This window comes from Centruroides sculpturatus, unplaced genomic scaffold (genome assembly GCF_000671375.1).
Source record: "Centruroides sculpturatus isolate CEXI.00-Female unplaced genomic scaffold, Cexi_2.0 scaffold184, whole genome shotgun sequence".
In the NCBI taxonomy this organism is placed as follows: domain Eukaryota; kingdom Metazoa; phylum Arthropoda; class Arachnida; order Scorpiones; family Buthidae; genus Centruroides; species Centruroides sculpturatus.
The window spans coordinates 782653-797854 of record NW_019384494.1 but is presented as its reverse complement, the minus strand read 5'-3'; the positions used below and the strand labels follow the sequence as shown (position 1 = coordinate 797854).

General features: G+C 25.1%; 1 protein-coding gene across 3 annotated transcripts in view; it reads right to left on the bottom strand.

The window, feature by feature from the left end:
- Positions 1–15202, bottom strand: part of LOC111621876 (microsomal triglyceride transfer protein-like) — a 48996-nt gene that overhangs the window by 31482 nt on the left and 2312 nt on the right. For 2 of the 3 annotated variants that reach the window (XM_023364129.1, XM_023364130.1), the window contains exons 2-10: positions 14150–14226; positions 12356–12516; positions 8626–8791; positions 6407–6520; positions 4264–4473; positions 3969–4183; positions 3113–3198; positions 1755–1876; positions 1500–1685 (exon numbers count right to left, since the gene is read on the bottom strand). In XM_023364129.1, coding sequence (XP_023219897.1) covers positions 1500–1685; positions 1755–1876; positions 3113–3198; positions 3969–4183; positions 4264–4473; positions 6407–6520; positions 8626–8791; positions 12356–12516; positions 14150–14226 — 1337 coding nt within the window. Of the gene's footprint in view, positions 1–1499; positions 1686–1754; positions 1877–3112; positions 3199–3968; positions 4184–4263; positions 4474–6406; positions 6521–8625; positions 8792–10710; positions 10866–12355; positions 12517–14149; positions 14227–15202 lie in introns of those variants that run through there. The other variant, XM_023364131.1, reaches the window with a different exon arrangement.

The following is a 15202-nucleotide window of genomic DNA, read 5'->3' as shown; positions in this document are numbered from 1 at the left end:
TTTAGCAAAAAGTGGCAGAGAAGATGCTAAATGAAAAAGAGCACTATGAACTCTCTTAATAGATAGTAAATAATTAAAAAGTTTCCAACAAAAGATTAAAGTGAAAATTACCGTTTTATTCATCATCAGTGCATGCTATTAAACGATGTACAATTGTATACATATATCTGGACTGTAACAACTGCCCTGCAATCCCAAATGTAGGACTCACAATTAGAAATTTCTTCTAAGTTGTCAATAAAGCATATATAAGACTTAACACACAAAAACTTTTGGAAAGAATGTTTTATTTTGTACATTTCATTACAATAGTACAACTTAATTAATCTAAAATTATTTTACAGATACAGTTGACTTGTCTTAAAATGAACATCAATAAAGCAAATTTGGCTGTTGCCCTGGCAAAACACTATTGTCACAATGTTAATTTTTATGCAATAAAGTGAAGAAAAATTTTACCAGAATTTGTAAACTTAACTGTAAATTATCTTCACAACCCCAAGAAATAACCCTATTTCCAATAATGATTTTATTATTCATGTCAAAATGTTCTATTTTGTGTAGAATAATTTTCTTCTCTTAGTAAGCAAAGATGGGTTGACCTCCAATTATATAACAATTCAAATATCTAGTTTTAGCAGACCATTCTACTGTACTCAGAAAATAGGGGTTAACATCTACCTTTTAAATGGATGTGGTCCCATGCAAACACATGCTAGTTTGGATATCAAGAGGTACTGTACACACAGTGATATCAGGTTTGGCTACTTTGCACCAAATTTGGCTCCTTTCTTGCTGTTTTGGCACCAAAAATTATTTTCTACTTTTTAAATAATCTTCAACAGAAAAAAAATCACAGATTTCTTTTAACTTTGTTTTTGTATAACAACTCTGATATACTGCTCTACACTTAAATGACAAATATCACCTTTTCCTCATTTTGTTTGATTTGCAAAGATCATTAATTTATTTATTTTTGTAAATAAATTTTAATTTATTCAACTTTATTTAATTAATTAATTCAAAATACTATAATTTAATTTTCATTTTCTATTAATCCTCAACTCTCTAAATGTTCTTTTTACCCTGAAAATTCATTAATACGAACTTTCAATAAAGTAAACTAACTACTGTTTGTCCCCCCAGCAATTCATATTAATGCATCATATATATATAGAGACTCAGGTAAAGCTACAGGCCTATTTTCTATGTCTCTGGTACTGTCATGAAGACTCTATACCATATTTCTCAGAATTTAAAATATAATCTATGACAACACATAAATTAAAAATTTATCATAAGATTATTATATCTTATGATAAATTTTTAAGATATTTTAAATTTTAAGTCAATAGAGATTGTCTATTTGATTTAAATCAGGTCTTGAGTTTTAACTATTATGCATTTTAAAATATTAATTTCAATTTTATAGATAAAATCAGAATATAAAATTAATTTTTAAATACTTGTAACAAAAATTTATTTATGATATATTATACCTGAATAGCAGATATGGGTTCACTACCAGTCCCTGACCACACGTGACCCATCAATTCTCCTGTACCATGGAAGAAAGTGTAAGGACGAATATGTACCCCTAAAAGTGTTAATTCCATTCCAGCTGAAGTTTCTTCTGAATCTTCTTCTCCTGTAAGACTTCCTAATCCTGTAGCAAATAATCCTATCTATGCAATAAAATAAAAACAACAAAGTAGAGAGATCCATCTTGAAAAATAAAAATTAAATTAACTCACAGAAAAGAAATGAAGTTTATCTTTTTCATTTTCAAAATTAACATCAAAAGCACTTTTTTTGAGAAGTCCACCTGAAATCATTTCCATGTCCATACTATAGTATATATCAACCCCAGTTCCACCTGAAAATATAAAAGTAAATATGCATAAAATATTATATTTACAAATGTTTTAATTAGATTGATGTAGCTAATCTAAATCTACATAACTTAAATTACTTCTATAAATCTATCTAATTTATAAAATAAATTCATATTTATTGTTTTGAATGTAATAAAATAAAAAGAAAATATTTATTTTAGAATTATCTTTGTTTACAAGTTATATTGAAAGCTTATTCAATAGCTTACAATATAATACTGGGTAATCATAATTAAAGTATCTCTATCCAACACTGTTCACAGAGATATTTAGCAGTTCAGTGTCAACTGAATTTGGTATAGTGGCATTTTTAGTTCCAAAACTCATCACTATGGCACCTTTAGCACTTTGGATCTTAATCCAAGTAAATTTTGTTGTAGGGATACTAAAAAGTATGATTTATTAAAGGCATTTAACAAATCTGGCAATCTTAAAAGACATCACAGAGGATTGCAGACATTAAACAAAGAATATAAAAAAATAATAATAATATGATTATATAATATTGATTCATTTTATTCTTTGTAAACTTTAAAAACTTTTAGAAGTTTTTCCAATATAATGCTTATTTATACAAAAGAAAACATCTAGTACAATTTATTAATATTAAACTAAATATTTAATTGCCAGGTCTACCAAATTACAATTTAATTAATTAAGTGTATAATATATCTAAAGATAGCTAGTCTCTGATTCTATAGACAAATTATATAATTAATTAAATTAGTAATCCAAATATAACCCGGTAAATCTGGTAATTAAGTACAGTACTTATATTTGAAAACCGTACGGTACACATTTGTTATTGATTAAATTTGTTGTTAATTAACAAAAATGCTATTTTTGTTATTGGTTAATGATTTAATGTAATTAAATCATTAACCAATCAATAACAAAAATAGCATTTTTTAAACATTATTTTTCTAAACTTTTGCAATGTTTGAGGCAACCATTTCTTTTTGTTTTCTTAAATAAAGACATACATTACTTAAATTAAAAATTATTTCCATTCAATTTTAAAATTTAAATAATTTACTTATTTTCCATTTTTTGCAAATGTAAAATTTGTAAAATATTAAAATAAATAGATTTCCAAATAATCATATAGTGCATTTTTATAATATAAATAAATTCAATAAAATTATGTTAAAAGATAATTCATTTAAATTTTTTATAAAAAATATACAATGCAAATAATATATTCAAAACTTTCTTACCTGCTAACAAATTTCTAACAACTGCAGAGTCTCCTTTATTTGAAAGAGTATTATAATTTCTAATTTTTCTACTTTTCAATATATTACTGTAAAAAAAAATATATAAAATATTATTATAATGTATTATTGTTATTAAGATTAAATTTATAGAAATAAATTAGAAATTTTTCTAAATAATTGAGTCATCATCTTTAAATTCCTCATTAATTTAAAAGTCCATAATGTCCTTTCATTGCAGAATAGACCTTGTCAATTGTCAATAATTTTTAAAATTTTAATACGATATTTTGAAAATGTAAAAATGTTTTTCATATTCTTAAAAACTGTACAATTATTTAAATTTCTTATCTATTATTTCTGTCAAATAATCATTATTGATATAATTTATTAACTCAATTTTTATTTCAAAAAAATTTTATTTCACTCTCTTACTCATTCTCTAATTTTGAGTGAGTGAGTAAGAGACCATAATAGATTTGTTTCTTATTATGTGTAATAGGAATATAATAAGAGCATTGCCATCTTACAGTATGTCCAAGTCTGATTTGCAGCAGTGTCAAGTACTTGATATACTTTTTCTCACAAGTAAACTGTTTGTTTACTAAATATATGGTATTTAAATACAACACTTCATAAAACATAATAGATGTATACCAGTTATAAAAGCTACAGTCATAAATCAAATGTTTGTAAAATGGGAATCTCCTATATTTATATTATAAGATGTTGTGTGATTATCTCCAACAACGTCAATAGTATGCAATAAGAACTCCATAGAGCCAAAACTTAATGCTCATAGATTCATAAGATGTTCTATTTAAACAAAAAGTTCCAAAAAAACATATGAACATTTTACCTGAATGTCTTATTTCTACTTGTAAGGTCATTAATTTTTCCAGTGATGTATGTAGATATTTCAGGATTTTTGCTTTTTACAAATGAAAGTAAAATATCATCAATGGTATAATTATTGTATTGACTAGAGAGTAATAGTTCAGCTGACAAAATTCTCACAGTACTATCCTGTTTTTCTTTAATTTCATAATATAGTTCTTGAAGAAGTGAAACAACCTTTTAATAAAATAATATAATTAATCATAGAAAAATGCAATATAAATTTAACTACACTAATTTCTTAATTAAGAATTTACTATTTCATTGATATATTTTGGATCCATTTTCTTTATAGCTGATAGAGCAATTTCTGCAAATGGTTTTCCCTTCTTAGCATATTCTAATAGTAGTGGAACAGTTGATGGTAATGCAGCATTCTTCAATCCTCTAAGATACATCAGTTTACAATTTACTTTCTTACACTTGTTTAATTTATTTGAATAATGATTAACAACTTCATTTACAATCTGTAATTTATAAAAAAAAAATAAATACATTTACAACTCTGTTAAAAAAAATTTTAATTTCCAATGTTTTAGATAATGTTTATGTTTTTTAAACATTTACATAAATTATATATATTTGTTACTGGCATATACAGAATATCTTTTAATGTTATACAAATTAAATTATTGAAGCATTTAGCACTATAATTTTTGAATGAATTAATGTCTCAAATAGATTCTAAAATCAGTAATAGATGAACATAGTGAAGTGATCAATTCTACATATGTATAATTGAAAGAAATATAAGATTTAAATAGAAATTGTGCATGGGCTGGAATCAGTTTTTCTGACTTTTCAACTAGGAAGTAAAAATAATACTGGTAATCTACATTAGTGTAATAATGTTATATCACATTTTATAGTAGACTTTTTTATATTTTCAATAATTTTTAAAGTAATATTTCAATATAAATTTTTTTATTTATAAAAATTAAATTCTAGTTTGAACCCTATTGATTTCTGTCTCTACAAAAATAATTGTATTCCTCAATAGATTAACGATTTCAGAAATGGAATTTGTTACTCAATAATTTGTAATAAATAATGTATTATAATTTCAAGTAGATCTACTGTAAGAAAACTAAGCATCATCTCATGAAAACTTTTTCCAAATGTTTGTATATTGTAGTTTATTAATTCAGTAATGTAAAAAAATGTATATATTTTCTACATTTTATGTTTTAATTGAACTACAAGAAGAAACTAAGTACAGGTAACCCCCGTATAACACGGTAGTTACGTTCCAAAAAATTGCCGTGTTATGCGAATCCGTGTTATACGAAACAAAGAACTAATACGAAAAGGAGGGTTAGGTTCCAAAAATTAAAAAACATGCTAGTATATTTTCATAATTAAGATAAATATCTTCATTAAAATTTTTTTAAGTGATACATATTAATATAAATTAAACAATGTTTTCTTCGTCATCACTAAAAACACTATTAATTAACCGAGAGCGTTTTCTTTTTGGCAAGTTATCCTTATCCTCTGAGCATTTTTCTGCATTATCTTCAGATCCATGCTTTACCTTTTGCAAAATGTATGTAATTTTAGATTGCTTGCTTCTAGTTAAAAGGTCTTTATAAATTTCCTTATATGGTGCTAAGCACTTATGAAGAATAAAGCAAGTATGGAATAAGGGAAAAACATTCGGCAACATCAGAAGCAGAAGCGTCGCGATCTGGCAACATTGAAACAAGTTTCGAGAAAGGCCACCTGTATCGACAGAAGGCGAGAAGAGAAAATTTACATACTTAAGTACTAATAGTTCACGAAAATAATAATTTTCGTGAACTATTATTAGTTAAGTATGTAAAAATTTTTTACATTTCCTGTTGTACGAGGGTTTTACCCAATTCTCGAACCGTGTCAGAGTGAATCCGTGCTATAAAAGTACCGTGTTATATGGAGGATGGTACCAATTCTCAAACCGTGTTAGAGCAAATCCGTGCTATAGAAGTGCCGTGTTATACGGGGGTTACCTGTAATTTAAATGTTTTCAGCCAATTTGCTATCTTCAGGCATAACAAAAAACAAACAGTTCAGTTGAATAGCATTAAGTTTTTTCATATGTTATATATATCTCCATAGCAACATCAGTTAAAGAAATTATTCTTTTTATTAAACCCAAACATGGTAGATTATTCAAAAGTGTTTGCATATTTATTTCCTATACTTCAATTAAAACAGTTACTTGTATATATATGCTTTGTGTTTTCAAACATTTAATACTATTCATATATTTTAATTTCCACAATCTTTTTTCCTTAAATAAATCAGTAATAAAAAATCCATATTATTAGAGTAAAATCAATGATTAAAATAAAATTATTAATGAATAATCAAAATTAAATAAATGCTATTTGTTATATAAAATGATAATAAAATACTTACTGGTAAATCCAAGTAGGAATCATTTATTTTACAAAAAGAATTCAAGACAGATCCCAAGGTCATTAACAATGTTGTTCTTAATTTTTCATTACTAATTTTTTTATTTGCTAGATTCTATTAAATAAAATATTTTAATTAATAATAAAATTAAAACTGTGAATAAAATTATAAAGAAATTATATAGTATTCAGATTCAATAATTTTTTAACAAGATATTCATTATATGTAATAAAATATAACTAATAATGAATAATAAAATAAATATAAAAATCTACTGCTTCTACTCAAATTCTCACTTTTGCTTAATTTTTTTTATTTTACATTTTGAGCTATCCTCCTGGTACCTCTTTCAGATTACATCAAAATTGTTGTTCAAGTCAGAAGATTTTACTGTTTTTTTTTCTTTTTTTTTATAGTGTTTGCAATGCAAACACTATAAAAACAATGCATACTACTGTATGCTTCTGTTAAAAGTAATATTCATAATTTTTAAACTTTTTTACATGTCACATAAAACCATTCATCTTTACCACTTTTTCAGGCAATTCACTTTTCACTTTCATTGAGGGTGCAATATATAACTGATGATTGTATAATAAGCTTAAAAATCAAATTGGTTAAATGTAATCCAAGATGTTTAATTCAACTATTCCTCTATTCAAAATTCTACTTTGAAAAAATAAACACACTTAAAATAAAAATATTACCCAGCTATAGCTTCCTTCTTTGTAATTATGTGAAAAAAGGATTTATTGCCTGCTATCAAATTTCAAAAACAAAAGCCTACAGCATCAGCTCTGATATTTGAAGGTAAGCAAAGACAGTGTTAGCACCATTGTTCACGAACATTTGCAAAAGCGTAAGATTTGTGCCCGGTTTGTACCGCACTTGCTGTCAGATGAGGAAAAGCAACACCAGATGGAAACCTCTGGAGATTTCATCGATGCATGTGACCGGAATCCGCAGTTCTTGGAAACAATCATTACAGGAGATGAGTCGTGTTGCTACCAGTACAATCCAGAGACCAAGCTACTGTCCATGGAATGGTGTTCATGGTCGTACCCCCTCCCAAAAAATGTCATCTCACCAAATCCAGGATTAAGACGATGTTGATTGCCTTTTTCGACAGTAAGGACTTAATCCATCATGAATTTTTACCTGACAATACAACCATCAACGCAGAATTCTACGAGGGAGTTTTGAAATGGCTGCTGAAACACATCCAGTGACTTTGGCCACAGTTGTACCAGAGTGGACAGTGGACCCTGCTCCATGACAACGCCCGTCTGCACACTGCGAGCTGCGTACGGCACTTCCTTGCTACATGCCAGGTGACAGTTCTTCAACACTCTCCATATTCTCCAGATCTGGCACCTACAGATTTCTTCTTGTTTCCCCGCCTCAAAGGAGTCCTGAAAGACCTATGCTTTTCCAACATTGCGCAGATCCAACAACGTGTGACAACAGTGCTTCATGCAATACCGAAAGAAGCGTTTGCTCACAGCTTCCAGCTTCCAGCAGCTGTACAACAGATGTCAAATGTGTGTTGTTGCTAATGGTGATTACTTTGAATGCCAATAAAGGTATTTTGTTTCTATCTCTTGTTTCCTTTATTTTATGAGACCATTCACCAAACTTTTCAGACACACTTTGTACATATTTTGTAAATAAACTGTATATATTGATTATTTTGAGTGTGGAGGTGTGCTTTCACCAAACCTTAGATCAGAACAATATTGAATTGTGCTTAATTCAGCAAACCAACTCGAAACAGAGTTTGTTCACTCTCATATTTGATATTACTCAGTTGTTTAATATAATTTATATAATTATTTTGTTAAAATGTAAGAATGTTAAAAGTTTTATAATTTCTTTTAAATCATTGGATTATCAAAATATACAGAAAAATTATAGTTTTAGAACATTTATTTATAATTCATATAAAAATTTGTTATAGTATCTAATTTTGTATTAGTGTATTTAAAGAAACTTATTTCTTTTTGTTGGAAAGATTGTAATTTATCACCTAACAGAGAATGGCATATACTTATCAAAATTCTCCTGAAGTTTTCAAAACATAGAATAATATCTTATCCAAAATTTCTCAAAATTTAAAAAAAAATCAACTGATAATTCTAAGTAGAAGAAATACATGCATGAATATAATTTTTAAATATAATTTAGTTTCAATATGTATAAAATAGATAATAGAAACATACCAAAAGTTCGGTTATCATCTTAGAAGTTGGATGAGAAGTCACAGAGAGACCCAAAAGAAATCTTTCTGGTAAATCTGTATTTTTTCCTGAAAAATCCAGAAATTCAAGAGCTGCTTCAAAAGCAGCATCTGTTTGAGTTGCAGAAATTAAATCTAGAATTTGAGGTCTGTAAACAAATAAATTATTGCTATTATTATTGGTATTTATTCAGCATATTATATCAATTTAAATTAGCATAGATTCATGATTGAAGGTGCAACTAGACCAAATATAGCAAGTGTGGCTCTAGCAAATTGTGTGATGGATTTTCCAAGAAGTCTGGATGTTATAGCTGGGAAAATGGGTTCAAGATCCTGCCCCAGCTAATATTTTAAATATAATATAATAATATAATGCTATTAAGGCTAAATAATGTAGGTACAAAATGGTACAAAAATATTTGAAATTTAAATGTTAAAAATTATATACTGTATTTATTTAAAAAAACAATCAAATAGAATGTTTGATAAAAAATTGCCAGGACAATTACATTTTTAAAATTTAAATAAATTTAGCAAACTAGACAATACATAGACGTCTTCTGCTGTCCTTTTCCACACACTTATTGTTTTAAGGAAGAAATATTTATTTTTATTGAATACTTTCAAGTGCTCTTGCATTTATTCAGAAAAAAACATTAAAAAAATCAAAGCTTTTATACAATATACACTAAAATTATTTAATCCAAAAAGCCAAATATTTTATTAGAAGAAACGTTTTCATTCTCACACAGACATCAGTGCAGATCATCAGCAGCTTACATAAGCATGCAAACAAAGAAAAGAGTCGCATATATGTAAGATCAAACAAGATCCAAATGTGAAATATGGATTACCAAAGGAAGAGAACATAACACTCACATTAAAAAAATAAATAAAATAAATAAATAAAACAAATTAAAATAAAATATGATGGTATAATGATACCAGTTTTATCTGATGTCATCAAAATTTTTATTCCTGAAATTCCATTTATGTATATTTTTTATGTGTAACATAATAAATGCAATAACAGATATCACTAAGATTACCATTCCTGTCTTTTTTTCAGTCTCTAGAATTATAGATTGAAAAAAGACAGGAATGGTAATCTTAGTTATATCTGTTTCAGGAATAAAAATTTTGATGACATCAGGTAAAACTGGTACCATTATACCATCATATTTTATTTTAATTTGTATGCTGATATATATATTTATGTGTATCATAAAAATTCATCTTTTGAATGGATATAAAAACATATATAGTAAAACTCAAAACAGAAAAGTATGATAAAGCAGCATTCATATATATATGAAGAAATATATAAACATATCAAAGATAATAAATTATGGTAAATACATCACAACAATTTATTTTAAATATAAAGACAATTACCTCCCCCTTCCCATAATAATGCCATTTAAACTATTCTTTTTTGTTATGTCTGATAATTATATTTATAATATTTTGTTAAAGTTAGGAAATGAAAAACAAATTCATTTATAACAATGGGAATTCAATATATTGAAAATACATAATTTTTCATTTTATAATATAAAATAAAAATACAGAAATATGCTACTCATATTTTTTGACACTGTATAAATATACACATATAAATTTATAAATTGTAATATTTAATCAATCAATAATTATATTGTTCATGGATTTGAATGAAATAAAACATTTCTGTAATCATTTGATGCAGTAATTTTAAGTTTAGCAAATAAAGCAAAAATGATCAATGCTATACAAACAGCATTATCTGCTTTACAAAAGATATACTGGAATAGAAATATTTATAGAAATATTTAAGAATTTATAATGATGCAAAAAATATTAATGTATCATCATTTTTATTTCAATTAATTTTATACTGGATCTGTTGTTGAATAAATGTCCAGGAAAAAAAAAATTAAATTCAAAACAGACAAAAGCATTTGTTAAATAAATACAGTATATTGCTAGATATTAAAAGTTTTTGAAAATTTATTCAAGTTTTATTTCTCAACAAAAATTTAAATTGATTAAAATAATTATTAATAATTTAAAATTTACAGCTTACATGATATTGTTGTTTTTTCTGTTTTTCAGTATTTCTAATAATTCATTTTTTGTTGCCAAATGAAATTTTTCTAACAGTGTAACAAAAGTTGAAGCAGATTCTAATGTTGAGAGTTTTTTTGCTTCTAACTTGGATTTGAAATCTGTGACTAGATTAGATAACTGAAAGAAATAATTTGTTTAGAATAAATATTATGTAAATATTAAGTAATATTATATTATATAGAATATTTAATAGGCATAGTAATAATGCATGATTTCCTGCTCCTTGATAATCTTAGATATTAAATTAAATTTAATTTTAATAAAAAATTTTAAAATAAAAATATTATCTTATTTTGTTTTAAGTATTTCACAGCTTTAAATTATAGTTAAATGTAAATCATGTTGCACATGATTGTCATGCACATTGATAAATTTAGATTGATATACATGCATACTTACAGACACACACTGTTGTATTAAAATATAAAAATTTTGTTTGCAAATATTTTCAAGATTAGTATATTTCATATTTGGATAAAAACAATACAAAAGAAAAAATGTAAAATTTTTCCATTCTACAACATTAGATGATTAGTCAGAAACAGTGTAATTTAACATAAAAAGATGATAAAAACTGAATGCAATAAAGTTTTTGAATTTATTAGCTTTCATTTTCAATTTTATTCTAAAAACAAAACATACTTGGAATTTAAAAGTTATAAAGCACTTTCAGGACAAAAGAGGCATATATTTTTTTTTTGTTTTTCAGATCAAAGTCAAGATGACTGTGTGTTTAAATACTTTTTTACTTCTTAAGTGCAGAAATTTTATGTATTATGATAATATGTCACCCTATTTGTCCACCTGTTATCTTGCATTATGTCATTTACAAATAGCTCACAAAAAAAGTCAAAGATGTTAAGTACTTCATTCTGTGGGAAGAATATAAATCCAAAAACAAATAAAACGGCAAAACTGTATTTGGGACAAGACTATGTCTCGGAGACTCACTACTAAGCAGAATCACTTTNTTGTTATGTCTGATAATTATATTTATAATATTTTGTTAAAGTTAGGAAATGAAAAACAAATTCATTTATAACAATGGGAATTCAATATATTGAAAATACATAATTTTTCATTTTATAATATAAAATAAAAATACAGAAATATGCTACTCATATTTTTTGACACTGTATAAATATACACATATAAATTTATAAATTGTAATATTTAATCAATCAATAATTATATTGTTCATGGATTTGAATGAAATAAAACATTTCTGTAATCATTTGATGCAGTAATTTTAAGTTTAGCAAATAAAGCAAAAATGATCAATGCTATACAAACAGCATTATCTGCTTTACAAAAGATATACTGGAATAGAAATATTTATAGAAATATTTAAGAATTTATAATGATGCAAAAAATATTAATGTATCATCATTTTTATTTCAATTAATTTTATACTGGATCTGTTGTTGAATAAATGTCCAGGAAAAAAAAAATTAAATTCAAAACAGACAAAAGCATTTGTTAAATAAATACAGTATATTGCTAGATATTAAAAGTTTTTGAAAATTTATTCAAGTTTTATTTCTCAACAAAAATTTAAATTGATTAAAATAATTATTAATAATTTAAAATTTACAGCTTACATGATATTGTTGTTTTTTCTGTTTTTCAGTATTTCTAATAATTCATTTTTTGTTGCCAAATGAAATTTTTCTAACAGTGTAACAAAAGTTGAAGCAGATTCTAATGTTGAGAGTTTTTTTGCTTCTAACTTGGATTTGAAATCTGTGACTAGATTAGATAACTGAAAGAAATAATTTGTTTAGAATAAATATTATGTAAATATTAAGTAATATTATATTATATAGAATATTTAATAGGCATAGTAATAATGCATGATTTCCTGCTCCTTGATAATCTTAGATATTAAATTAAATTTAATTTTAATAAAAAATTTTAAAATAAAAATATTATCTTATTTTGTTTTAAGTATTTCACAGCTTTAAATTATAGTTAAATGTAAATCATGTTGCACATGATTGTCATGCACATTGATAAATTTAGATTGATATACATGCATACTTACAGACACACACTGTTGTATTAAAATATAAAAATTTTGTTTGCAAATATTTTCAAGATTAGTATATTTCATATTTGGATAAAAACAATACAAAAGAAAAAATGTAAAATTTTTCCATTCTACAACATTAGATGATTAGTCAGAAACAGTGTAATTTAACATAAAAAGATGATAAAAACTGAATGCAATAAAGTTTTTGAATTTATTAGCTTTCATTTTCAATTTTATTCTAAAAACAAAACATACTTGGAATTTAAAAGTTATAAAGCACTTTCAGGACAAAAGAGGCATATATTTTTTTTTTGTTTTTCAGATCAAAGTCAAGATGACTGTGTGTTTAAATACTTTTTTACTTCTTAAGTGCAGAAATTTTATGTATTATGATAATATGTCACCCTATTTGTCCACCTGTTATCTTGCATTATGTCATTTACAAATAGCTCACAAAAAAAGTCAAAGATGTTAAGTACTTCATTCTGTGGGAAGAATATAAATCCAAAAACAAATAAAACGGCAAAACTGTATTTGGGACAAGACTATGTCTCGGAGACTCACTACTAAGCAGAATCATTTTGACACTCAAGGCTGGTCTTGTTCTTATTATCCAATCTTCTTTGATATCGTTGCTTTTGGGTGCAATCATTCAAACTTAGCCAGCCATGACCATGAGGTCATCCACAATGCATTTTCAATGAAATTAACCTATCCAATTTCGAAATTTCTCTCCATTGCATATCGGTCCGGGTTGAATTTTTGGTGATGCGTAACGAAAATTTCCCGTTCTTGAAAAAAATAATCGTGGCTATTGTATCGTCCACAATTATTTTTTATTTTGCACAAACAATATACAGTTTAACCCAATTATAACGTTATCAGATGTAATGACAACACTAATATAATGTATAATATAATATAATTTTTTATTGGTCCCACAATTTTACTATACTAGATAAAGTTAAAAAACCTACTTGTAACGACATAAAACCCATTTTAATGTCACTTAGATTTTGAGTAACTTAGATTTTACAAATACATGTGCCAGGCTGTGAACAGCTGACGTATTTGTAAAATCTAAGTGACTCGTACAACATGGAATTCATAAAATACGGAATAATCAACAGTGTTATAGGGGGGTCGACTGTATAAATAAATGTTTTAATTTAAAGTTACATATTACAGATTTTTGAGTCAAACTATTAAATCACAAAAAGTACATAATATCTAACTTGAAAATTAATAACTTTAATTTAACATTAATAATTACATGTATTCTTTATGGTTATAATAATATAAAAAAAACTTATTACTCAAGGGTTTTAATAACGTATTTTGTAAATGTAAATAAATTACTTACTGGTTTACAATTTTCTTTGCAATCAAATTTAAGAGGTTTTGCAATTAAGGTTTCTTCTTTCAGTTCAACTCCAGTCTCTAAAATTAAATTTAAAGGTTATTAATTTTATTATTACTGTTTAAGTACAGTATATAATCATTCAAATATAATTATGTACATTGACTATAATAAATTCAAACTGTAAATTTACCAGATAAAAAATTTTAATATAGTTATGTTGAAGCATAAAATCAATTTTTCTGTGTACAATATTGTTCCTTTTATTCTAATAGTATCGCTGCTATCAATGATTATTGCTGAAGTTTCAATATTTAATAATTTTAAAAAGTTATTTATAATACTAGATAATCAAAATAACTTTTTTCCAAGAGTCTTATATCTTAATTTATGTAATACAATCAAAAGCAAAGTTCCTCATCTTCAGAATGATGAAATCTTATACAAAAAAAAAAAAATCAAGGACAAAAAATAAAAACCTTACATTAAAAGCATTTTATATATATATATATAAATATCCACGTATCCAATTTTTAATTAAAACTAAATAATCTATCATATTAGTAGGCTATTTTAAGGATAACTTTATTAATTAAACAAACACTAAAATGAACAGAGGTAAGCAGTTAGACAGCCATATCTTGTCAAATTTCTGCTTATTTAATTATTAAAATTAGTCTTAAAATAACTAATAATCTGGTAGATCATTTGGCATTAAAAGCATTATTTTGAAGGTAAAGATTTTTTCTCCTTGAAAGTATTATTGTATGTAAATTAAATATAAATCATTATTATCAGGAAAGAAAGTCATATAAAATTTTCAACGATTTAAGTTTTTATAAATGTAAATCTGAATTTTAACAGAATTAAAAATTTAATTTATCAAATTAACATAATAATTTTTAAATTTATTTAATATTTTTATTTTTCTTCAATATTTATTCACTCAAATCAAATTTTGTAAACACAGTTAATATGTTATTTCAAAATTTTATTAATTCATCATTAACTTATTAATTGAATATAAAGTTTTATATATAGATAATATAATAATAT